Source organism: Schistocerca serialis, chromosome 7, assembly GCF_023864345.2.
Source record: "Schistocerca serialis cubense isolate TAMUIC-IGC-003099 chromosome 7, iqSchSeri2.2, whole genome shotgun sequence".
Classification (NCBI taxonomy): Eukaryota; Metazoa; Arthropoda; class Insecta; order Orthoptera; family Acrididae; genus Schistocerca; species Schistocerca serialis.
The window spans coordinates 121,201,631-121,227,905 of record NC_064644.1 but is presented as its reverse complement, the minus strand read 5'-3'; the positions used below and the strand labels follow the sequence as shown (position 1 = coordinate 121,227,905).

The 26,275-nt window shown below is 44.5% G+C and overlaps 2 protein-coding genes across 2 annotated transcripts in view; both read right to left on the bottom strand.

The window, feature by feature from the left end:
* LOC126412920 (SH2 domain-containing adapter protein B) overlaps positions 1-4,695 on the bottom strand; it is a 133,362-nt gene extending 128,667 nt beyond the window's left edge. The window contains exons 1-2 of the mRNA XM_050082809.1: positions 4,687-4,695; positions 917-1,159 (exon numbers count right to left, since the gene is read on the bottom strand). Of these exons, the coding sequence (XP_049938766.1) occupies positions 917-1,159; positions 4,687-4,695 (252 nt within the window). The remainder of the gene's footprint in view (positions 1-916; positions 1,160-4,686) is intronic.
* Positions 4,696-6,639: 1,944 nt separating this feature from the next.
* The window catches only part of LOC126412919 (uncharacterized), a 342,642-nt gene continuing 323,006 nt past the window's right edge, over positions 6,640-26,275 (bottom strand). The window contains exons 4-6 of the mRNA XM_050082808.1: positions 13,617-13,801; positions 7,466-7,669; positions 6,640-6,684 (exon numbers count right to left, since the gene is read on the bottom strand). Of these exons, the coding sequence (XP_049938765.1) occupies positions 6,640-6,684; positions 7,466-7,669; positions 13,617-13,801 (434 nt within the window). The remainder of the gene's footprint in view (positions 6,685-7,465; positions 7,670-13,616; positions 13,802-26,275) is intronic.

Sequence of the window (26,275 nt, the reverse complement as noted above, 5' to 3'; positions counted from 1 at the left end):
GTGACATTACGTATCACAGGACTGTATTAGCCATCTGTACAATCGACTGGACGCTAGAGTCAGCGCCTGCATTGCCGCCCGTGGAGGTTACACCACGCACCAATGTGTGGTTTTCAGCATGGGCTGTAACTCAGAACCACTTGTGCTATTGATCTGTAAATGTAATCATTTCATGTACTCCATATGCACTGTTGAATCAACAAATCTTGGGTGAATTTGACACCTCTAAATTGGTGTACTTTTTTTTGTATAAGGATCAGACAGACGAGAAAGCAGCTTCATACTGCATTGTGATTCAGTTTCGAGCTGCATTTAAAATTTCAAGTCTCTATTGTATTGTATTGTATGTTAACTGGGAACCTAGAAACGACGAAGAGGCTCCGTCCCCGCCGCAGCCGCAGTGGTCCGCAACCCCACGACGACTACCGCAGTCCACTTCACCGCTCCGCCGCCCCACACCGAACCCAGGGTTATTGCGCGATTCGGCCCCCGGTGGACACCCCAGGGGACGTCTCACACCAGACGAGTGTAACCCCTATGTTTGTGTGGTAGAGTAATGTTGGTGTACGCGTACGTGGAGAACTTGTTTGCGCAGCAATCGCCGATATAGTGGAACTGAGGCGGAATAGGGAGAACCAGCTCGCATTCGCCGAGGCAGATGGAAAACCGCCTAAAAACCACCCGTAGACTGGCTGGTTCACCGGACCTCGACACAAATCCGCCGGGCGGATTCGTGCCGGGGACCAGGCGCTCCTTCCCACCCGGCCAACCGGGCGGGCTTCAAGTCTCTAGCTCATCGGGTAGCTAGTTCAGAAACAGATGTAAAATTTGTACTTAACGGACAGATGGACAAGAAGGTGACCTAATTAAGTAGTGTTAAAAAGAAAAAGGAGGGGAGGTGGTTTGTGGTGCTGACCTGCTGGTAGGCAGCGACTCGTCGGTGCTGGGGCGGCATGGGCGCATGTCCCCCGGGCTGTGGGGCTGGCTGCTGCTGCTGGTGTGTGGAGGGGGGCGCCTCTAGCAGCAGCGCCGCCAGCGGCGTGGCGTCGAGGCTGGCGCTCTTGCGGTAGGCGCGCGCCCCTGCCGCAGCGCTCGGCCGCTGCTGGCTGGCGGGGCACGAAGGCGCGGCTGCGTCGAGGCTCACGCACTTGCGGTACCCCTGAACACCACACGGCTCGCTTCAGTACGCTGCCGCCATACGCTCTGCAGAGTCGGGCAAGAAAACCTGATAACGGGATCGGGGCGGAGAAAGGTAGAAAATTTGAGCGACTACGGAGAAATCAGGAAGAGTGTCCCACAAGGTTCAGTTTGGGATCCACTTTTACTCCTTATATACGTGAATGACCTTCCACATAAAATTCATCAATCAGAATTGATAGATTTTGCGAATCGAGGAAAATTTTTCATGCAGCTACTCGACTGGTTTGAATCATATTTAAGAAACAAATAATTCAAACAATGGCGGAAAGGTGGAAAATTTGAGTGACTGGGAAGAAATCAGGGAATCCCACAAGGTCCAATTCTGGGTCCACTTCTACTCCATAAATATGTGAATTACCTCCCACTTAAAATTCATCAAGCAGAATTAGTACTTTCTGCAGGTGATACTACTACTGTAATATATCCCATTAGTGAGAAAGCAACTGAAGTGATAGTTAGTGATGCTTTTCAAAGAATCATTAAGAGATTCTCTGAAACTGGACTCTCCCTAAATTTTGAGAAAACACACTATATTCAATTCTGAACAGATAGATAGCAACAACTGATGCAGTACAAGAACATTTGCCTGTAAACAGGCTAAAGCACTCTAAATTTTTAAGAGCACATACTGATGAAATCTGTGATTGGAAGAAACATATTACTGAGCTGTTCAAACAATTAAGTTCAGCCATGCATGCTCTTCGTGTAATTGCTAGTCTTGGAAACAAAAGAATCCACCTCCTGACATACTTTGCATATTTCAACTCAATAAGTGATAAACGTTTTACAAAAAACCATGATGCTCTATTTCTAATAGTTTCCACGTTATGACTTTTTGAAGTAATTGTGGGACTTAAGGACACCTGGTATTACTGCTGAACGACCTCCTTTGGTTGAATAAAATAATTATTTATATAAAAATAAATTTATAATATAACATGTTTTTAAATTAGACCAAAAAGTATAAACCAATTTCTCCCAGCCTCATACAGATTCCTAACCCCATACAGACAATTATAAAAATTTGTGGTTGTGAAAAAAAAACTTGTATGATTTATAATGAAATGCATGAGACTTTATAACGAAAAGCGTGAGACACTTGAGCAGAGAGAAACTATTCATGCCTGTTTTTCATTTTAAATCTTACAAATATTTTATAGCCATTCAGAATCGCAAATTTTCAGAACTATCTGTATGTGGTTAGCAAGCTATGTGGGGCTAGGAGAAATTACTTCATACATTTTAGTGCGATTTAAAAACGTCTAAGAATAAAAATTTATTTTTATTGAAATAATTATTATTGTTGCAAACGATTGTGACCGGAATTTCAGATGGATTGCGTACAACTTAAAGATCTAACAGAGTCTGGTCATCTTATGGAATATGGAATAATTTTCTGGGTGAATTCAGCACTTATAAAGAAAATATCGATTTCACAAAGGCGGGCAATAAGAATAATAACTGTATTTCCGCCGCAGTCGTCATGTAAGTAGCTTTTCAAGCAGTTGGCCATTTTAACTGCAACATCACAACACATATATTCGCTAATGAAATTCGTCATAAAGACTCCACCGTAATTTAAGAAGAACAGTGAGGGCTATACATATTGAACTAGAGGTAAAATGACTTTTAATTATAATAAATACTATAAGTGGCTCAAAAAGGAGGTACCGAGCGAGGTGGCGCAGTGGTTAGCACACTGGACTCGCATTCGGGAGGACGACGGTTCAATCCCGTCTCCAGCCATCCTGATTTAGCCAGAATGAGATTTTCACTCTGCAGCGGAGTGTGCGCTGATATGAAACTTCCTGGCAGATTAAAACTGTGTGCCCGACCGAGACTCGAACTCGGGACCTTTGCCTTTCGCGGGCAAGTGCTCTACCAGCTGAGCTACCGAAGCACGACTCACGCCCGGTACTCACAGCTTTACTTCTGCCAGTACCTCGTCTCCTACCTTCCAAACTTTACAGAAGCTCTCCTGCGAACCTTGCAGAACTAGCACTCCTGAAAGAAAGGATATTGCGGAGACATGGCTTAGCCACAGCCTGGGGGATGTTTCCAGAATGAGATTTTCACTCTGCAGCGGAGTGTGCGCTGATATGAAACTTCCTGGCAGATTAAAACTGTGTGCCCGACCGAGACTCGAACTCGGGACCTTTGCCTTTCACGGGCAAGTGCTCTACCAGCTGAGCTACCGAAGCACGACTCACGCCCGGTACTCACAGCTTTACTTCTGCCAGTACCTCGTCTCCTACCTAAAGGCAAAGGTCCCGAGTTCGAGTCTCGGTCGGGCACACAGTTTTAATCTGCCAGGAAGTTTCATATCAGCGCACACTCCGCTGCAGAGTGAAAATCTCATTCTGGAAACATCCCCCAGGCTGTGGCTAAGCCATGTCTCCGCAATATCCTTTCTTTCAGGAGTGCTAGTTCTGCAAGGTTCGCAGGAGAGCTTCTGTAAAGTTTGGAAGGTAGGAGACGAGGTACTGGCAGAAGTAAAGCTGTGAGTACCGGGCGTGAGTCGTGCTTCGGTAGCTCAGCTGGTAGAGCACTTGCCCGCGAAAGGCAAAGGTCCCGAGTTCGAGTCTCGGTCGGGCACACAGTTTTAATCTGCCAGGAAGTTTCATCCTGATTTAGGTTTTCCGTGATTTCCCTAAATCGTTTCAGGCAAATGCCGGGATGGTTCCTTTGAAAGGGCACGGCCGATTTCCTTCCCCATCCTTCCCTAACCCGAGCTTGCGCTCCGTCTCTAATGACCTCGTTGTCGACGGGACGTTAAACACCACTAACCTAATCAAAAAGGAGGTCAAAATACATCAACAAAATGTTTTGACCGTTTGCCCAATACGATGAAATGTTCTGACAGGTAGCAAATCAACTTTTAAATATAACCTAAATTCGTTTCTCCGGAACAAGTCCTTTTATTCCATGGAAGAATTTCTATTTAAAAACTAGTGCCCGAATAAAAGGCAACCTAATTTTTAATTTTAGTTGTATGAGTAGGACTAAATAATCATACATTCGTCAATTTTGACAGTAATCTTGTTTACATATTCTGTAAACTGACTCACTCCATAACGTTTCTATAAAAGAATCGTTCGAATGATTTAACTAACTAAATAGGTCGCAAATGCGCCATTGTGAAGCTACGTCTATGAAGCGACAGTCAACTGGCGACTGGCGTGCGGAAGTGTGTGCATTACATTACCACTGCGACGTGCGTATGTGGTGTGGTATCACAGAACCAGTGGAAATTTTGTGGCTGTGATGGGTGTGTATCGATGTCCCACTGCTAAAGGAAAGTCTGTTAATGGCTTGCAGAATTCTTATAATTACAAATTACACCTGTAGGTTGCACTAGCTTCAAGTGTCGTTGTAACCCTATGCTCGCTAGATGTGTCACTCTTTATTATTCACTAAGGTAACTGTCTCACATTTTATTTTTAGACTTTTGATCATTTGAATTCACTGACATTATTTAATTTTTACCTGAACCATCTTCTAGTGAGAGATTACACGTGAGGGATACCTACAAACTCAAGCTGAGACGGAAGGAGGCGCGGAGGATGTATTAAGAGAAAGAAGGAAACTAGAACATTGTGTATCTAGTGTAAAACTGCTTTGTGCCACATCGCGCCTCAAGTAGCGCAACCGATGTGACTCTCACATGAGACACTTGAATCTGCACGTAATAATAAAGAGTTCGTCATTTGGAATAATCTGCCGAAAAGCTAAATATTTTCAATCATAAATACTATCTAAATGCATTTCTGAAAAGACATAACATAAATGAAACTCCAGGATAATCATTCATTGCATTACCACATGGACATACACGTTCCACATCATGCGTTGGAAAAGCAAGTGCCGAGAAATAGTCCGGTTTAGCTGACCTGTCAAAGCTAGGAAAACTTGAAAATAGCACTTTAGTACGACAGTAAGATAGTCTACGTGTGGTACTGTGAGAGAAGTGTTGTTAATAACGAAATGTAAAGGCCACATGTTTTAATGTTTGCTAGTGTATAGAGAGTACGAACGAATTTTTATTCTGAGAACTACAATAGATCGGTAAGACTGAAGTAGGACAATAGTGAAAACGAAACCATAAATTAAATTTAAATCTCTTCTTTTCTCAACTTACATTTTTTGCAGGAAATATCTGAAAGTCCTGTCTCCAACAACGCTACAAATTTGACGTTGGATAACTAATAACATTCGTACCATTTCGAAAATTTCTAGTATCTATTTAATTATTGAACATGCCCCCTTTACAACGTAATTGTACATGTTTGAAGGTTAACTTCTAATGCCACCAATAGAATTTAAGATCAGCCAGGATAACACAAATTAAGCCGTTACGTCATGTGCCTTAATTTACAAATACAAAATTAGAATGGATCAAAACTTAACAATTAACTTAAATATGATATTTATATCTATATGCACGTATATGAATTTTCAAGTTATTTACAATTAAAATGAACATTGAAGTAGGAATAAATTCACTTTGTTTTGTGAAATAATCTGATAACTGTGTCAATGAATAGGGGTACAAATCTGTTAGCATTCTAGCATACATCCAAGTTTTTCAGGGTATTTATGAGGTTATAGTTGACACCGAAGGATTTTCATGCTACCGGGAATCTTATACAAAGTTGTAAAAATTTGTTGTGAATTTATGAACTAAGTCTTATACATTGATAGCCATTCATCGTCCTTTCTCAGTTATTTGTTTGCTGAGAGTATCCCTCTCTGTAGTTAAATTACTACCGTCTAAAAACAAGCCTTCAATAGTTTTGTCTTCTCCGTTGCATGTGTGCAATTCGCCTTCAGTTATTTTTAACCGTTTGTAACAGAATTCCAGTTTTCCATGGCCTTTTAACACGGTGATAGTAGTGGCTCAATCGTTAAACTTGGCGGATCGTATGAATATACGATTAACTATTTCCCCCCGTTTGTGTTTCGTCTCCAATAAATCTCCCATTTGTTTCAATACGCTTCTCTTAGTTTGTTTCATCGTTGCAAGTATCAGTAAAATTCTGGTATGTTGCAAATGATTGTTGCGGTCTCAGAAATTCTCTCGACCAGATCTTCACGGTTTTGACTACCACGAGCTCGCCGCTGATTGGCTGTCCTTTTGTAGCTGTATCTGTGGTTACCTCGCATATTTTTGTCGACTCGGTTTTCCCCAGCCTGCTCTGACCTCATTGTTAGGTGGTTGTTCTCCATGCTCTGTACAATTATTTCCCATTTTTTTATAGTATCGTTGGTTCTAATGTCATTAATTTGCTCAGTTGTAATTGTATTATATCGTTGGAATCATCACATGCATCGGCAGGAGACGGAACCTGCTAGCAATTCACAGTTCAAATTATGATTTTTTCCCTTGAGTCAAAATTTTTTAGGGACAGATGAATAGCTAGCACGTCCGTTCGCCCTCAATCACGTCTGCAGTGCTCCTTCTTGTAAAGCACAGTTGTCTGTGAACTGTCGACAGAGGACACCAGGTTGATCTCAGTCGACGCCCATAGATCATCAAGCTTTCCCAGTAACTGGACGATTGTCACGTTTTGTTTGGTCCAAAAGTTGGCAGTAGTATGCAGCCTTCACAGTACGACGTTCACGGGGAAAATCGAAGAGAAGAACTCCTTTAAAAACAAAAGAGACTGTTGCAAGAACATTATGAAGACCCACATTTACGCTCCTTTCAAACTCTGTCAGGTGGCGATAAAGCTTTCTCATACGAATACGCGACATCTCTGAATCTTTCACAGTTATCGCGAAACGTCTGACGCTATTCGCGTCAGATAAATATCCTACCAGGCCTGGTAACAACGCCAAAGACGAATAACACTAACGCACTCTACTGGCTGTTCAATCTGGCACAGGTAACTGCAAGTATCATTGTGTAAACGATGAGAGTATACACAACAGTCGATGACGTGTACATGTACTAAGTTAATGACGCCGGACCTTGTCTTCTAGGTGCTTCGCTTACGCGGGAAATTCATTCGTAGTCATTTAGTACGGAAGGTAAGGCTTTTTTCCTGGAGAGGTTACTTCCCTACCAAAACGACCTACTCGCTCATCAGTTTACAGGTAGACTACAACAGATCGATATGGTAACTGTGGGCAGGTCAGAGGGAGCGGCCAAACTTATTCTACCAGTGATTGTTGCTATGACAGCTTCCCCGTAGCTGTCCATCGCTTTGTTATTCCGGTTAAGGTGTAGGAAAGCTGGTGGGAGCGGCGCCACGTGTGTGTCTACCTGTTGCTGGCGGCGCAGAGAGGGCGCTGGCAGCGGCGGGGGCGGCGGCTCTGGTTCGTCGCGCTCCCGGAAGAGGTCGGCGTAGTAGTAGGGCGATCTGTTGCGGCGCTCGGCCCCCGCGGCAGGCTGCGGCGGCTGCAGCTGCGTCTGCTGCGGCACCAGCTCAGCTTCCTCGTACCACTCCCCGCTCTCGTCGAGAGCACCCTGCAAGCGCGCACACCAAGTTGCAGCATGCAAAAGCTCGTGTAAACGATCAAATAATGCTGCTACGATCGACGTGTTTGTCAAACAAAGTTTGAGTGTGACTTGTGTATCAAAGGAAACCATGTACGACGTGTTTGTCAAACGGAGTCATTGTTTGACGTTGCAGTATGCAAAAGCTCATGTAGACGATCAAATAATGCTGCGCTGATTGACGTGTTTGTCAAACAAAATTTGGGTTTGACTTGTTTGTCAAACTTAATCCGTGTACTACGTGTTTGTCAATCAGAGTCCTTGTTTGACGTGCTCGTCATACGAAGTCCGTGCTGGACTTCTTTATCAAACTGAGTCTGTGACAAACTTGCTTGTTAGACGAATAGTGTGTCTGACTTGTCTGGCAAGTGGGGACGGCGTTTGACCTGTTTCTCGAACAATGACAGTGTTAGACGCGTTTGTTAAAAATATTCACTGACGTCCGAGTTGACAGACTAGCTTGACTGTTTATGCCTAAAGCTGTCAAACAACAGTCGGTTGCTTGCCAGACTTCAAAAGATGGCTGTCCGAATGTTGATGTTTTGCAGCGTATTTAGAGCAAAAAAGAATTCTTATTGCTGTTTCTCACTTTATATCACGTGTTTCCACAGTTTTTGTAAACGTTACCGTAGAATTATATTGACAAAATAAATGGTTGCCGGCTATTACCAAGATAGTAGAGCTGTTGCGCCTTTTCAGTCCAAATATTACACAGAAACGCGTACTGAACAAAAAAAATCAATATTCTATGCACGATGTACGAAAGGGTGGGCAACAAACAATAATGTTCTGCAATACTTCGTTTATTGCTTAACATGTTTCCAGAGCATTTTCACACGCTGTGAGAAATGAAATGCAGGCTACAAATTTGAATCTTAGATAAATGCTCCAGTTGCCAGGTATCTAGAATTATAGATAATTGTCAAGAAAAGGGAATACATTTTCGCATAATTATAGCTTTCTATTTTCTGAAGTAATTCCAACAAATTTGACTGTCCATTCGGCGAAAGTCGATGAAAGCATCAGGTTTCGAGTGTAATGTTTTCTTTAGCAGATTTTCATGCATTTATTTATCTCTCACTTCCAACTAGCGTAGTTTTTCTTTCCCTTCTTTATACATAATGCTAAAACCAATGCGAGAAAAGTTTTGTCTGCATTGGTAGTTCCCCTTGTGTCAAAATACATTCAGCAGGTAAACTGCTTCAAAACTGAGGTTAAGTTTGACAAACACGTGGAAAGAAAATAACATATTTGATAAATAAATTAGATCTTTAATAGCGTCCCACCCAGATAATTCTACATTACTACCTCTTGGCAGTGACGTAACTGTGATGGGCGAAAGAAATGTGGAAAGGAAGAGGGGGAAGCAGAAGAAGAAGAAGAAGAAGAAGAAGGAGAAGGAGGAAGAGGAGGATGAGGATGAGTAGTTGGCAGGAAACAGAAAGGACGTATGAAAGGAAATCTTGTAAAGACTCGGACTGAGCTGCGTTGCGCAACGGTTCCGTAAGACCTCCTTTTCACTGCTTCGGAGACATTTCTCCATTCTTTTTTACTACTAGATGTAGCCATTTTCGCTATGCCAAGTCAGCCAATACAACAGTGCGGAGCGTACCTTTTGCGTTTGTTGTTTTGTTTATTATGGCAATGCATGAATCGGCAATGAAACAATGGAAAAGGAAACGTTTTAACGTTGCAAACAGTGTGCCTTTGGACTGCGTGATTTTCTCCTAGTTTCAGTTTACACGAAAGAGCTTCAAAAAGACTGTTACACATGTCATGCCACCCTAAGGCCATTGCCCAACAAGAGTGGCGCATTGTCAGAAGAGATAACGTGCTGTGGTTACCTTGCAGACACATTTATGCTGCAGTATGGATAATAGGTGCTTTACAGGGTCACAATAAAGTGTCGCGGCAACTGGAAATGTAGTCCAAAGTTGAAGTATGCGGCGGAGTACGATTCTTGCGGGTGAAACATCTACATTAAAGACAAATTCATCGTGGAATTCTGAATCAAATGCCATGTCGCGTACCCTTAAATAAATGGTGCTAACAATTTGACCAAGGTCGGACAGACATGGTTTGTGCTGATCGGGAAGGAAGACCATCAAGCACAGACGACAATGTCCAGTCAGTTGAGGAGTTGATTCGCAGCAGTTGCAGCTTTTCCAACTTTGGGAACGTTCACACAGCAGTTCTCGAAATGCTTCGTGACCTACGAATGGATTTCTGTCGTCGAAGAATCGAGCGACTGGTAGGACGTTCCGATTGTTCCTTACAGAGACTTGGTAATAATGTTGAAAAATAGTATCAGGTATCTTTGTCACTTCGATGTGTATTGCAGGTTTCAATAAAAGTTACTTGGTCCGCCATAATAATGTGTGCCGTAACTTTTTAAGTCCCCTCGTATCACACAAAAACAACTTACTTAAATTTGCACCGTTTACTTACTTCATTTGAAACGGCTCATTTCATTTTACTAACAAGTTAGAGATGTAAACGGTTTGATTGGTATGTAGTTTGCAATTGGAATTTTGATGACTTCTTGTTGAAACAGGCAACCAAAAAGTCCCAGACTAAACACCCACCTAAAATAGTCAACAATTAAAGAAAAGCACTTACATTGTAATTTTGCTGTAATAACGCATTCAAATGTAGGAAACTAACAATGACAATTGGAGGAGGAGTGGGATGGGTATTAAACAAAAAAGCAGATTCCTTTAGGGGGAGGGGAGCAAGGAAGGAAGTTGGGTATAAAGCCGCAGTTTGCCACAGACGCCAGTTATCTTTGTTACATGACTTTCTCATACTCCTTCTGTACCCACTTCTATCTCGTCATTTAATTAACTTCGCTACTCTCACGTTTTAACTCTCACTTAAAATCTACCGAGCGAGGTGGCGCAGTGGTTAGCACACTGGACTCGCATTCGGGAGGACGACGGTTCAATCCCGTCTCCGGCCATCCTGATTTAGGTTTTCCGTGATTTCCCTAAATCGTTTCAGGCAAATGCCGGGATGGTTCCTTTGAAAGGGCACGGCCGATTTCCTTCCCAATCCTTCCCTAACCCGAGCTTGCGCTCCGTCTCTAATGACCTCGATGTCGACGGGACGTTAGACACTAACCACCACCACCACCACCACCACTTAAAATCTATAAAGCAAGGCACTCTGCCTAATTTTCCATACCTGATTACCTTCACCCACATGTACCATAGTCCAACTCATTGTAAGTACACCTTCTGAAACCCCTGGGATCGACTTAATCTCGAATCGAAACTTCCTGTTGTACTTTCTATTACCGAGAACCTTGGCGTATTTCCGCACGTATACCAGGAAATGCCCCACCTTCCATCACGCTGTATGCACGGGGTACGACGCTCTAGGCGGAGCAGCAAAGGCAGCCGGGTTGCCTGAGTAGCAGGCGTACGCGGCGAGATGACACTATAGTTCCGGTCCGGCGTACGGAGACCGTCGTCTTTGCCGCATTATTTTGCTGCGTCGGTCACTTGGGCAGCATTAGTGCTTTGCTCACTATAGTTCTGCCCATCGGGTATATAGTGGTCTGCACTTACCGTCGACGGCAGAGTGAAGTGGAGGATCAAGTCGAACTCAAATGCGGATTCAGCTGGTTTACTTCCGACGGCCGCCGCTCGCCCATCCAATTCATCGCTAAGCGAATGGACTTCGAATTTTCTGGACGTTTAACTTAATCTGACTAGGAATTTGATAGAATGTTATTACTAGTCAAATATTGTCTCTAACGTTGGTATTCCTTAGAACAGAGTTAAGTACTGTATATACTTGTTCAGTAACAAATGTTGTCAGGACTGATAATGTTTTATGCGCGATGAATACAGCACCTCATCTCTGAATCATTTCCTGAAATCTAACTTTTGCATCAGAAGTGAGTTTCACTACTACTTCCGCCGTGAACGAAGGCACCAAACCATCCTTTTTCTGCTTAACATGAACTGTATCCGCCTTCGGAACACTAGCATTCCATCCATTAATTCCTTGCAATGTACTCGTCCAGCTCGTATACCATCTTCTTCAATCCCACATCCTTACTGAACCAACCTGGTATTACAACGGGTCCTCATCATCACCTCCACAGAACAAGAAGGAACGTACATCACCCACGTCACATCATTCATTTCGGTATCATTATTTTATCCTAATGAAACAGGTTTGGGTCTCTAATAAGTCTGAATCATGAGTTAAGCTGGAGATAGATAAGAAAATTTGCTTATAAACGAACACAGAACGGTGGAAAAAAAACGGGTAGTAATCTGTAACGTCAAAACCAGGCATTATAATTCAGTTATGAAACCAGAACGGCTCCATGATTGCGAGTATCTTATTTTATATAAAAGGGACAGTTGTATGAACTTGAAAAGAAGAAAGGGAAAATTCTCAGGAAAATTCTGGAAACCTAGATGGGACTTGGTAGAATAAGAAGAACGAGGAGCTCTAGAAATACACCGAAGAGATCATGGACACAATGCGGAAACAACAATTTAAATTTTATGCTATCTAGTTAGACTGGATGAAAACAGACTGCTCAAACAGATCTTCAATAGAGGGCGACCGGGATAGAGGTATACAAAAATATTTGTTTATATTTCAGTGCCTGTTAAGGTTTATAATTAAGACTGGGAATTTGTACGAACGGTAATAACCGTGTCGTTGAGCGCCCTAAAAACCAATCATCATCATCATCATCATCGTCAACAACAATATCTGATTACTTCACGAAGGAGTTAATGTGTTAAATATTTGAAGTTACACATGTAACACCATTATGGTTGAAGACACAAAACCCTATTATGTCGACTTTGCTACTTTCGGATGATGGAATGAATATAGTCTGGGTAATTTGGGCGCCGTGAGTTAGGCTCCCTCAGGTCGTATTTACAATTTCTAATTTTAAAACTTAAATTATTCTGTTAAACCCTTAATGTAACATTGTACTCATAATGAGATGATCCTGACAATATTTAAAATTTTTGGATTCGGTCAATAATTGTATGAAATGCTAAAAAAATTCAAATTTTTTTGCTCTTGGAAGTCGTTAGATAGTTAACGTGCAACTAGCTGGCCGCAGCTATTTAGTAATAGAGATACTGTTCAAGAATTTCAAAATTTTTACTTGAATTGTCCTGGTGAGAGAGAAATTAAATTTCATACTTGTTAAGAGCTAAATATTGGGAAAAAAATGAAGCGCGATCTTTCAAAGCTTTTACATAACAAACGCAATAAGATATGTAAGTCTGGAAAAACAGCGTAGGAGTTACCCCTCTAAAAAAATTAACGTAACTGTTAAGCTGATTAAAATTAAGAGCAGATTTTTACATGCTTAAATATGCTGTAGAGATCTATACAATACAGGAGATTTAGATTTTTGAAGGAGATTTTTATTGAGGAGATAAAAAAAGCTCTCCGTCTTCAGGCCACGATTGGCGTACCAGGACCATCCGACCGCCGTGTCATCCTCAAACGAGGATGTGGATAGGAGGGGCGTGGGGTCAGCACATCGCTCTCCCGGTCGTTATGGTGGTATTCTTGACAGAAGCCGCTACTATTCGGTCGAGTAGCTCCTCAATTGGCATTACGAGGCTGAGTGCACCCCGAAAAAATCGCAACAGCGCATGGTGGCTGGATAGTCACCAATTCAATCGCCGGCCACGCCCAACAGAGCTCAACTTCGGTGATATCACGGGAACCGGTGTATCCGCTGCGGCAAGGCCGTGGCCTTATTGAGGAGATAGCGACTTTAAAAACTATTTTCTATCGCCGCGTAGGGCTGACTGCTGCGGCAGCTGCCTGCGGACAACACTTGTAGCGACATGGTGGCATTTTTGGACCTTGAACGTGACATAGCGACTACTTTGGGAGGTACGACACGCGAGTGGAGACTCACGTGCAGCGGCGTGCGCTGCTCGCTGTCAGCGCTGACGCAGACGACTGTGACGCAGGCGGTGACGGTGGCGGCGGCGGCCGGACCTGTTGTGGCGGCGGCGTCCTCTGCTGGCTCTACAGGCAGGCCCACGTCCTCGTACACGCCATCATCGTCGAGATCGGACGCCTTCGCTTCCGAAGACCCATCTGAAACAACACAGAAGCGCTCTTTAACTTTATCAACATCGTGATGGAAGCGTCGTCGTAGTTACAACTCAAAAATTTAAAACAATATTTTGTTGTGGTCTTCAGTCTAAAGACTGGTAGGATGCACTTTTCTACACTTTATTCGCACGAAGTAATGGCCGCTATCGACAGTGGATCTCAAGTTGATTCCTTATTTCTAGATTTCCGGAAAGCTTTTGACACCGTTCCTCACAAGCGACTTCTAATCAAGCTGCGGGCCTATGGGGTATCGTCTCAGTTGTGCGACTGGATTCGCGATTTCCTGCCAGGGAGGTCGCAGTTCGTAGTAATAGACGGCAAATCATCGAGTAAAACTGAAGTGATATCAGGTGTTCCCCAGGGAAGCGTTCTGGGACCTCTGCTGTTCCTGATCCAAATAAATGAGCTGGGTGACAATCTGAGCAGTTCTCTTAGGTTGTTCGCAGATGATGCTGTAATTTACCGTCTAGTAAGGTCATCCGAAGACCAGTATCAGTTGCAAAGCGATTTAAAAAATGGTTCAAATGGCTCTGAGCACTATGGGACTTAACTTCTGAGGTCATCAGTCCCCTAGAACTTAGAACTACTTAAACCTAACTAACCTAAGGACATCACACACATCCATGCCCGAGGCAGGATTCGAACCTGCGACCGTAGTGATCGCGCGGTTCCAGACTGTAACGCCTAGAACAGCTCGGCCACACCGGCCGGTGCAAAGCGATTTAGAAAAGATTGCTGTATGGTGTGGCAGGTGGCAGTTGACGCTAAATAACGAAAAGTGTGAGGTGATCCACATGAGTTTCAAAAGAAATCGGTTGGAATTCGATTACTCGATAAATAGTACAATTCTCAAGGCTGTCAATTCAACTAAGTACCTGGGTGTTAAAATTACGAACAACTTCAGTTGGAAAGACCACATAGATAATATTGTGGGGAAGGCGAGCCAAAGGTTGCGTTTCATTGGCAGGACACCTAGAAGATGAAACAAGTCCACTAAAGAGACAGCTTACACTACACTCGTTCGTCCTCTGTTCGAATATTGCTGGGTGGTGTGGGATCCTTACCAGGTGGGATTGACGGAGGACATCGAAAGGGTGCAAAAAAGGGCAGCTCGTTTTGTATTATCACGTAATAGGGGAGAGAGTGTGGCAGAAATGATACGCGAGTTAGGGTGGAAGTCATTAAAGCAAAGACTTTTTCGTCGCGGCGAGATATATTTACGAAATTTCAGTCACCAACTTTCTCTTCCGAATGCGAAAAAATTTTGTTGAGCCCAACCTACATAGGTAGGAATGATCATCAAAATAAAATAAGAGAAATCAGAGCTCGAACAGAAAGGTTTAGGAGTTCGTTTTTCCCGAGCGCTGTTCGGGAGTGGAATGGTAGAGAGATAGTATGATTGTGGTTCGATGAACCCTCTGCCAAGCACTTAAATGTGAATTGCAGAGTAATCATGTAGATGTATACTAGTGCATCCGAGGTCCTCCCCCATGAATCATGGACCTTGCCGTTGGTGGGGAGGCTTGCGTGTCTCAGCGATAGAGATGGCAGTACCGTGGGTGCAACAACAACGGAGGGGTATCTGTTGAGAGGCCAGACAAACGTGTGGTTCCTGAAGAGGGGCAGCAGCCTTTTCAGTAATTGCAGGGGGCAACAGTCTGGATGATTGACTGATCTGGCCTTGTAACACTAACCAAAACTACCTTGCTGTGCTGCTACTGCGAACGGCTGAAAGCATGGGGAAACTACAGCTGTAATTTTTTTCCCGAGGGCATGCATCTTTACTGTATGCATGGAGAGCTGCATCAAACCAGTCTGAGGACTGAAGACCACAACAACAACAACGTATCCGAGGTCCGTTCAAAAAATACCGCAACATTCGTAATTTCGCGCCAATGGTGTGTTGGAGCGAAACGCGGTTGGCATCCCTGAATTCTCCTCTGCTTAATGTGTAACTTCCCGAAGTTTCATTGTTGTCTATCTGTTAGTTACTATTCAGTACTGTGGTAAGTACAACGTTGTCTCGAACAGTTTGCATATTTCGAGACGGCAGAGTTAGAGGAGCAACGCGTCTGCATTAAATTTTGCGTGAAACTCAAAACCTTTACCAAATGATGCAGGAAGCCTACGGTGATGAGTGCATAAGCTGTACTCTGTGCTGCGAATGGTTCACACGGTTTAAACATGGCTGGATGGAAGTTGAAGGTGACCCTCGTTCAGGATGCCCTTCGACGACGCTCATGTGAGGAAAGTCAACAAAATTGTGCGTGCCAATCTAAGATTGACTGTCCTAGAGATTGCAAAAGAATGTAACATTTCAGTTGGATCATATCATGAAATCCTGACGCAGCATCTTGGAATGCATTGTGTTGCGCCAAGTTCATTCCACGGCTCATGAATCAAGACCAAGAAAGACCTTTGCCTCGCAATCTGTGAAGAGCTTTTGGATCGCGTAAATGAGAACGAGATGTTCCTTAATATAATCGTAACTGGTGACGAGACGTGGGTCTACGGTTATGATGTTGAGACCAAGCCGCGCGACTGCTACGGTCGCAGGTTCGAATCCTGCCTCGGGCATGGCTGTATGTGATGTCCTTAGGTTAGTTAGGTTTAAGTAGTTCTAAGCTCTAGGGGACTGATGACCACAGATGTTAAGTCCCATAGTGCTCAGAGCCATTTGAACCATTTTTTTTGAGACCAAGGTTCAGTCTTCACAATGGGCCGGGAAAGCTTCTCCGATACCAAAAAAGCTTGTCAGGACAGGTCAAATGTCAAAGCTATGCTGATAGTTTTCTCTGACTTTGAAGAATTAGTTAATAGATGGTACTATTGGGACGTGATGCGACGCATGGGAGAAGATGTGAGAAGGAAACGGTCTGAAACGTGGCAAGAAAATTCATGGCTCTTGCATCACGTTAGCGCACCCCCATATTAATTCCTGTTGGTGCGTGACTATTGCACAAGAAACGAAATCACTGTGCTGTCTCATGCTTTGTACTATCCATACCTGGCCCCTCCGGACACTTTTTTTATTTCCAAAGGTGAAAACCCCGTTGAAAGGTCGAAGATTTGCAACTATAGACCACACAAAAGAAAACTGGCAGACGGCGCTCTGTGCGAACCAGCAAGAGGCCTACCAAGACTGCTTCCGGCAGTGGAAACACTGCTAGGAGCGCTATATCAATTGCTGAGGGGAGTATTTCCAAGGAGACGGTGCTCAATAAGTAAAGGTAAAAAAATGGTGCAAATGGCTCTAAGCACTATGGGACTTAACATCTGAGGTCATCAGTCCCCTAGACATAGAACTACTTAAACCTAACTAACCTAAGGACATCACACACATCCATGCCCGAGACAGGATTCGAACCTGCGACCGTAGCAGCAGTGCGGTTCCGGGCTGAAGCGCCTAGAACCTCTCGGCCACAGCGGCCGGCAAGAAAAGGTAAGCCTAGAAAAATTTTGCGGACAACGTTCCGGAATGTTTTGAACAGACCATTCCGCAAGCCACAGTACGGTGCGTGGCGCAGAATACCTTGTGCCATTACCAGCCACTTGCTTTTCTGACCCACTCGCAAATACAAGGAGGGAAGAACGGCTGTCTAGGTCCCTCCGTACGAGCCCTAATTTCTCATATCTTCATGGTCCTTATGCGAAATGTATGTTAGCGGCAGGAGCTTCGTACTGCAGTCAACTTCAAATGCCACTTCTCTATAAATTTTCTCAATAGTGTTCTTCGAAAAGAAAGTCGCCTTTCCTCCAGGGATTCCCATTTGAATTCCCGAACCACCTCCTTAATGCTTACGTGTTGATCGAACCTAGCGGTAACTAATCTAGCAGACCGGCTCTGAATTGGTCCGATGTCTTCGTTTTATCCGACTTCGTGGAGATCCCAAACATTCGAGCAGTACTCAAGTAGCCGGCTGTTGTGGCCGAGCGGTTCTACGCACTTCAGTCCGGAACCGCGCTGCTGCTAAGGTCGCAGGTTCGAATCCTGCCTCGGGCATGGATGAATGTGTTGTCCTTAGGTTAGTTAGGTTTAAGTAGTTCTAAGTCTAGGGGACTGATGACCTCAGACGTTGAGTGCCATAGTGTTTGGAGCCATCTGAGTTTTCAAGTACAGGTCGCAGTAGTGTTCTGTATGCCGTCCCTTTTACAGATGTATGATACTTTCCTAAAATCCTCACAATAAACCGGAGTCGACCAATCGCCTTTCCTACTACAATCCTTATATGCTCGTCCCATTTCAGATCACTTTGGAACGTTACGCCGAGATATTCAATCGATGTGACTGTGTCAAAGAACACATTTTAATGCTGGGTTTGAATATTCCGTGATTGTTCTGCATCAACTAAAGTTTTTCCACATTTAGAACTAGCCGTCATTCAGTCATCGAACCAACTAGAAATTTCGTCTAAGTCATCTTTTACCCTTCAGTGAACTTCGACACCTTACCGTACACCGCACTATCAGGAAACACCCGCAACTGCTACTCATCCTGACCGCCAGATCAGTCACGTGTATAGCCAACAAGAGAGGTTCTGTCAGACATCTATAGGGCAGTCCTGACGATACCCTTGTCTCTCATGAATACTCGCTGACGAGGACAGTGCACTGTGTTCTATTACTTAGGAAGTCTTCGGCCCTTGAAATATCTGGGAACCTACTCCGTATGCTCGTACCTTTGTTAACATTACGTGGGTTCTCAACTGCTAAGCTTGCTACAGTCTTTGTCTACCTAGTGAAAGTATATCTATGCCCGATTCCATTGGACGAACAGCTGGCTGACCAATCATGTATAAGTGCGGCAGAGTTCAGAGGCACCGTGCTCCTGTAAATAATTAGAAAAAGACACTCTGATTCCTGTTTTTGGGTGTGCTTCTTCTACATGCTGTTTCATGGCCACCTTATTTCCTGAGGGGTTGGGCCAAATGCATCATAGGGATGCAGCCTGTATGGAGTCGATGGAACATTTCAATGGTCGACATACAAGAACTTTTGGTGATACCACTGCTATGCAAGCTCAGCTTGGCGTAGTATTTTGTTTGCAACGCTTTTAGAGCTACAGATGTAGCTTTCGTTGTATCCAATCTTAACATCCGTTGTTAAAAAAGAGAGACTTTCCTCGATGTTCACGAATCACCAGTCTTTCAGTTATCCATCTGCGAGATTAGGGTATGGAATAAATTACCTTTCCACTTATTTAATACTGATACGCGAATTCTACACTGTATGGAGTTTCCTTTTGCTTTGATATTCGTGTTTTGTTGCATTGTACTTCACATGGTCCGTTATACGCCAAATATAATATTACTACAACTGCCCGCTGGAAAAATAAATAAAACGTAGTTGTTCTGAAGAGCTTTCGATTTATTCTCATCCCACAGTCAGTAATGAAAATTGTAATTATTTCTGGATATTTCCATGAGCTCTTTCTTTTTAAGTGAATCAGTAGTTGATCTGAACACAAGCTGCTAAATGCATTCTGTTTTCAGCGGAGTTGTTATTCAAAACGAGCTGCCCTCAGCAGATATACTTCGAATTCTCTCCAAGCCCTTCACAGCCAGCGAGGTAAGTCAGTGTCGGTGACAACTTCTCACGTCAGGCTGATCCTGAATATTCTTCGGAATGACTACCGTATTTCATATTCATTTATGATTAGGCGTTAGGCTTATAAATACGTTTTTAGGTTGTGCCGGGAAATTATAGGGTTTGATCGTAGTGTTGCATACATTTAAATATTTGTTCAAGCTCCCCATATGTTCTCGTTGCGCAGTAAAAGCTTCCCTGCTTCTGAATACATCAAGCAAATCGAGATCGGCTAGCGTTAATATTTATGCTTGTGGTCAAAATCTTGTACAAAAAGGGAAAACTTCAGGACATTTTCACTGAAAGGCGTTAATATTTATTCTTGTGGTCAAAATCTTGTACAAAAAGGGAACACTTCAGGGCATTTTCACTGAAATCATACCTTTTATGTTGTCAGTTTTAGTTCAGAAAGAAGCAGAAAGCTTTAAATTTCTGCATAACTTCTGCAACTTGCATCCGTCTGAATTAGCTTACTGCATTCTAATGTTGGTCTTCTTGTACGTTTTTTACGCCTCCCCCGTCTCTACATTTCCCTCCATTACCCAATTTACCGTTCCTTGCTGGCTCTGGATACCAACTAATCCCTTCTTTTAGATGAATTGTGCTAAAACTCTCTTTTTCCTCCCAGTTCGATTCAATTCACCTTAGTGAGTTATGAAGTCTACCGATTTTACGTTCTTCTTCTCCTGTAGCGCCACATTTCAAAAGCTTCTATTCCCTTCTTGCCTGTACTGCTTATCGTCCACGTTTCACTTCCGTAGAAGGCTACTCCACCCCCCCCCCCCCCCCAAGAAGTTTAGAATGCCGTTAGAAGAAGTAAAATTAGTGTCCTAAAGTCGCGGGGAGGATTGTTCCATATGAAGATGTGCCGTGTATGACCAGGGAATGTCGCAACTGTACGTCGCGTGTGGCCACGAATGTACACACGATATCTGAGCAGTATATTAATGGCAGATACGTAGTCGACATGGCATCACCGACATCAGCTAAACGACTTTGGACGTGGGGTGATTAATCAGTGCTACGTGCATGACTCATAGAATATCAGACATTACACAAAATTTGAAAGTCTGAGGTTAAAAGACATTCAATATCATATAAACTATCTCTCTCTCTCTCTCTCTCTCTCTCTCTCTCTCTCTCTCTCTCTCTCTCTGGTATGGCCCGATGCGAGGAAGAAACAGACTTGTACAGGTTGCTTTGTAACTTATGTTCACAAATTTTCTAGTAATTTATACATACAAATTTACTACAAATCAAAACAAGCTTTATACCACTTAATTCCAACCAGAGATGGCAGGCCTAGAGTTTTCGGAACAAGTGGTTCTACAAATTTCTGGTGTTGTCGTTATTTTGAGGCTTTACAGAACGACGGTGGATGGCGATCTTATTTTTTATATGTGTCTGTTGTATTTGTTTTGTGTTTGGTGTTCGTACCAAGCAGCCAGCAGTCTACTGACTGAGCGGTTTATCTCATGATCAAAACCAGTTTGTGTACCGTCATACAGTAGTAGCTCATAACACATGATAACAAATCATGGAAGTGGGCAGCAAAATTCGTTGTGAAGTGATATTGTATCATCATCTCGTTATACCGTAGTTTCCATAAGGTAAAGATGAAGGACTACATTGATGTGACGCTGTCGCCTGGCAGGCTTTCTGCACTATGTTACAGAAGCTATCAATGAGAAATCTGAGTCCAGCGCACATGCAGCTAACAATATCTCCGAAAGCCGTAACGAGTGGTTTTTCTGACGCAAGAATTGTGGTGATAATAGTGGGAAAATTAGTGTTTTAACATGCTTATTCTCTTTCCGATAGTGACTTACAAATCGCGACGGCATTCACGGGGAGTGAATATAGGTTTTAAATCATCTCCCACTGTTGAGTTGTGTCAACAAGTTGAGGAACCTTTGACTCCTACCCTACGGAGATGTTGAAGAATTTTCCGTGGTGTAAGCTCCCCCTTAAGATGGAAGTTGATGTTCTGTCAGTAAACCACAGTCTCCTTCAGGGAGCAGGAAGGGCTTTATAATACCGGTGGGCACTCTACGTTGTTATTTTTCTCCGCAATTAAGATTGTACAGAGTTCAACTAATGCTTGTACCTGTCTTACATTTGGAATATACGTCGTTATACACTCCTGGAAATGGAAAAAAGAACACATTGACACCGGTGTGTCAGACCCACCATACTTGCTCCGGACACTGCGAGAGGGCTGTACAAGCAATGATCACACGCACGGCGCAGCGGACACACCAGGAACCGCGGTGTTGGCCGTCGAATGGCGCTAGCTGCGCAGCATTTGTGCACCGCCGCCGTCAGTGTCAGCCAGTTTGCCGTGGCATACGGAGCTCCATCGCAGTCTTTAACACTGGTAGCATGCCGCGACAGCGTGGACGTGAACCGTATGTGCAGTTGACGGACTTTGAGCGAGGGCGTATAGTGGGCATGCGGGAGGCCGGGTGGACGTACCGCCGAATTGCTCAACACGTGGGGCGTGAGGTCTCCACAGTACATCGATGTTGTCGCCAGTGGTCGGCGGAAGGTGCACGTGCCCGTCGACCTGGGACCGGACCGCAGCGACGCACGGATGCACGCCAAGACCGTAGGATCCTACGCAGTGCCGTAGGGGACCGCACCGCCACTTCCCAGCAAATTAGGGACACTGTTGCTCCTGGGGTATCGGCGAGGACCATTCGCAACCGTCTCCATGAAGCTGGGCTACGGTCCCGCACACCGTTAGGCCGTCTTCCGCTCACGCCCCAACATCGTGCAGCCCGCCTCCAGTGGTGTCGCGACAGGCGTGAATGGAGGGACGAATGGAGACGTGTCGTCTTCAGCGATGAGAGTCGCTTCTGCCTTGGTGCGAATGATGGTCGTATGCGTGTTTGGCGCCGTGCAGGTGAGCGCCACAATCAGGACTGCATACGACCGAGGCACACAGGGCCAACACCCGGCATCATGGTGTGGGGAGCGATCTCCTACACTGGCCGTACACCACTGGTGATCGTCGAGGGGACACTGAATAGTGCACGGTACATCCAAACCGTCATCGAACCCATCGTTCTACCATTCCTAGACCGGCAAGGGAACTTGCTGTTCCAACAGGACAATGCACGTCCGCATGTATCCCGTGCCACCCAACGTGCTCTAGAAGGTGTAAGTCAACTACCCTGGCCAGCAAGATCTCCGGATCTGTCCCCCATTGAGCATGTTTGGGACTGGATGAAGCGTCGTCTCACGCGGTCTGCACGTCGAGCACGAACGCTGGTCCAACTGAGGCGCCAGTTGGAAATGGCATGGCAAGCCGTTCCACAGGACTACATCCAGCATCTCTACGATCGTCTCCATGGGAGAATAGCAGCCTGCATTGCTGCGAAAGGTGGATATACACTGTACTAGTGCCGACATTGTGCTTGCTCTGTTGCCTGTGTCTATGTGCCTGTGGTTCTGTCAGTGTGATCATGTGATGTATCTGACCCCAGGAATGTGTCAATAAAGTTTCCCCTTCCTGGGACAATGAATTCACGGTGTTCTTATTTCAATTTCCAGGAGTGTAATTACGTTGAGTCTACATGACTACCTATAAAGCACAAATGATGGCGCTCTGTTGGCTGAAATACAGATCGGCAACAAAAAAACCTGATATTACGACCGATGCTGACCTCCTTTCTGTCCTGAATTACTTCACAATCATTCCCATGGAATCGAACATGAAGTAATATCATAATTATTAGTATGAGTGGATTACCACTAGTAATAATTTGTTGTAGTAGTTTTCAGAAGTAGCCAGCAATGGTTGTTGCTGCCTGTCTATGTACAACTACTACTTCCACATCTCTGAACGCTCACATTCATGATGGGATTGACGTGAATTAATGAATGAAAGTAGAAACGAGCTATCCATTATAATGCTGAGTAGTTGGTTTACTGTCTCTTCGTGTACGAAGAAAGAACGGTATTTTTAGACTAGTTCTCAAGTGTGTCTCAGATAAGCGGAGCTTTCCTTCGGTTCCGTTTGAGTCAGGACGCGAAGACGATGGCGAAATGCACCCAGCTTCAGCCGGCGCCAGGCGCCACAGTTTGTGCAGCGGACCCAGAACTTCGTCCCTGGTTTTGGAGCGGGGAGGACGACGCAGTTCCTAAAACGAAGGCGTCGAAACTTTACAACCAGTGGCCGAGTTTCCCGGGATTCCGCCCGGGCTGCAGAGCTGGCCACTCACGTCGCTGGAGGTCTTAGGAGGAGCCGCAGTGCGGTGCTCGGGGTCTCACCACGAAGTTTTGTTTATGTGCTGTGGAGTCCCTTTCAGATTTTGTAATAAAAGTTATGTAAAAAACTGAACATACCAATGAACACATTTTTCTACCAATTCGTCACTCCGTAGCAGGATGTCACACTTAACAAGTAGAAGAAAAAAGCTTCTATAGTTTTAATAACATTTTATCTCTTGATATTTATATGAAAATTTTGTAATTTACATTACCAAACCATTAAAAATATCACCCGGTCGCAGTTGCACATTATCTAGTTAATGCCACGGACAACAAAAATTTGTTTCTCAGTAATCCATATAAGTATTGGCTGAATTTAAGTAGTTCAAATGCTGTCATGATCTACTCTTTGAGAACTATAAACTCACGGTAAAAGTTCAACAAGTAAGACAAGTATTATGGTGAGAAACTGTATATAAGTCGTGAGGCAGTATAACTCACGGCGTGCAAAATACCTAGATTATATTCATCCAGTATCTGAGAATGAGAGCACTTATCTACTTCGAACAAACTTTGCACTTAAGCTCAAACAATCTCGAAACTACTGCTAGCACAGAATTATGAGAGGAAAAAAGTATACCGCTTACTTTTTAATTTATTACTGTTAGAGTACTAACTCTATTTGCAGCACATTTTGCAAGAGTATTTTGCCGCTCGGAATAGCCGTTCACGGTTCATGCGGCTCCCCCCGTCGGAGGTTCGAGTTCTCCCTCGGGCATGGGTGTGTGTGTGTGTGTGTGTGTGTGTGTGTGTGTGTGTGTGTGTGTGTGTGTGTGTGTGTTGTCCTTAGCGTAAGTTAGTTTAATTAGTGTGTAAGCCTAGGGACCGATGACTTCAGCAGTTTGGTCCCATAGTCCTTACCACAAATTTCCAGTTTTCAGAGAGTATTCACATTTTCCAGTGAATGGGCTTGCAAAATTGTAAGTCATTTTACGACCTACAGGGTGGTTGAGATGGGGCATAAAACGTCGTTTTATGCAACCCATGCTACTTCTGTGTCACGAACGGTATCCAGATAGGCGACAGCCATGTAATCGAGGTAAGACACAAAAGAATAAATGACCTTAGCTGCTAGTCGGCATTGATTTAAATCGATGAGATACGTTGAAAATTTGTGTACTTTCGGATACGTCAGTGCAGATGCAACCACACTCGAACGCTTACGGGAATCGGCATTATCTCACAAATAATGAGGCTAATGGGCAAAGGGCACTACGTAAGTAGTGTGTGGGTGAATTGAAAATTGGGTCTGACGAGAGCGGTGCTTGCCTAGTCCGCGCAGTTGGGATAAACACTGTGTCTGCCTAGTAAGCAAGACACTTGGGTTCGACTCCTGGTCTGACATAAAGCGATGTTGTTCGGACATGGAGGAGATACAGAGAGACAGGAACTGTCGATGACATGCCTCGCTCAGGCCGCTGCCCCCCCCCCCCCCCTTCTACTGCAATGGAAGACCGCTAACTACGGATTATGGCTCGGAGGAACTCTGACAGCAACGCCACCATGTTGAATAATGCTTTTCGTGTTACGACTCAAACTGTGTGAACGAGGCTGCATGATGCGCAACTTCACCCCCGACGTCCATGGCGAGGTCCATCTTTGCAACCACGACACCATGCAGCGCGGTTCTGATGGGCATGACAACATGCCGAATGGACCGCTCAGGATTGGCATCACGTTCTCTTCACCGATGAATGTCGCATATGACTTCAACCAGACAATCGTCGGAAACGTGTTTGGAGGCAAGCCGGTCAGGCTGAACGCCTTAGACACACTGTCCAGCGAGTGCAGCAAGGTGAAAGTTCCCTGCTGCTGGCCATGGAAGCGCCATAGCGGCTGTGCGATACGTTAATGCCATCCTCCGACCGATAGTTAAACCAAATCTGCAGCTTATCGGCGAGGCATTCGTCTTCATGGACGACAATTCGCGCTCCTATTTTGCGCATCTTGTGAATGTATTCCTTCAGGTAACGACATCGCTCGACTAGAGTGACCAGCATGTCCTTCAGACATTAAACCTATCGAACATGCCTGGAATTGACTGAAAATGGTTTTTTATGGACGACGTGGCCCACCATCCACTTTGACGGATCTACGCCGAATCGCCGTTGAGGAGTGGGACAATCTGGACAAACAATGCCTTGATAAACTTGTGGATAGTATGCCACGACGAATAAAGCCATGCATCAATGCAAGAGGACGTGCTACTGGGTATTAGAGGTACCGGTGTGTACAGCAATCTGTACCACCACCTCTGAAGGCCTCGCTGTATGGTGGTACAACATTTGGCAGCTTCTAATTGGCTACTAGGGCTGACGACCTGGCTGTTTAGCGCCCCAACTCACAAATAATAATATTAATAATAATATTAATAATAATTGGCTACTGTGTCGCAGATGTGTAGGTCGTGGGGAAGCGCCTGCCTCCTGGTTGGTATGCATCCCGCGAAGCGCGCCCCTTAATGCAGGCATCCGTGCGCAGCGCGGTCTGCGAGAGGCGTTTAATACATTCGCCACGACCGGAAATTGCCTTCATTTCCTGGTCGCAGTCTGCTCTGCGTGCCACGGCTGCTAACAACTATCACGTCACAGACCG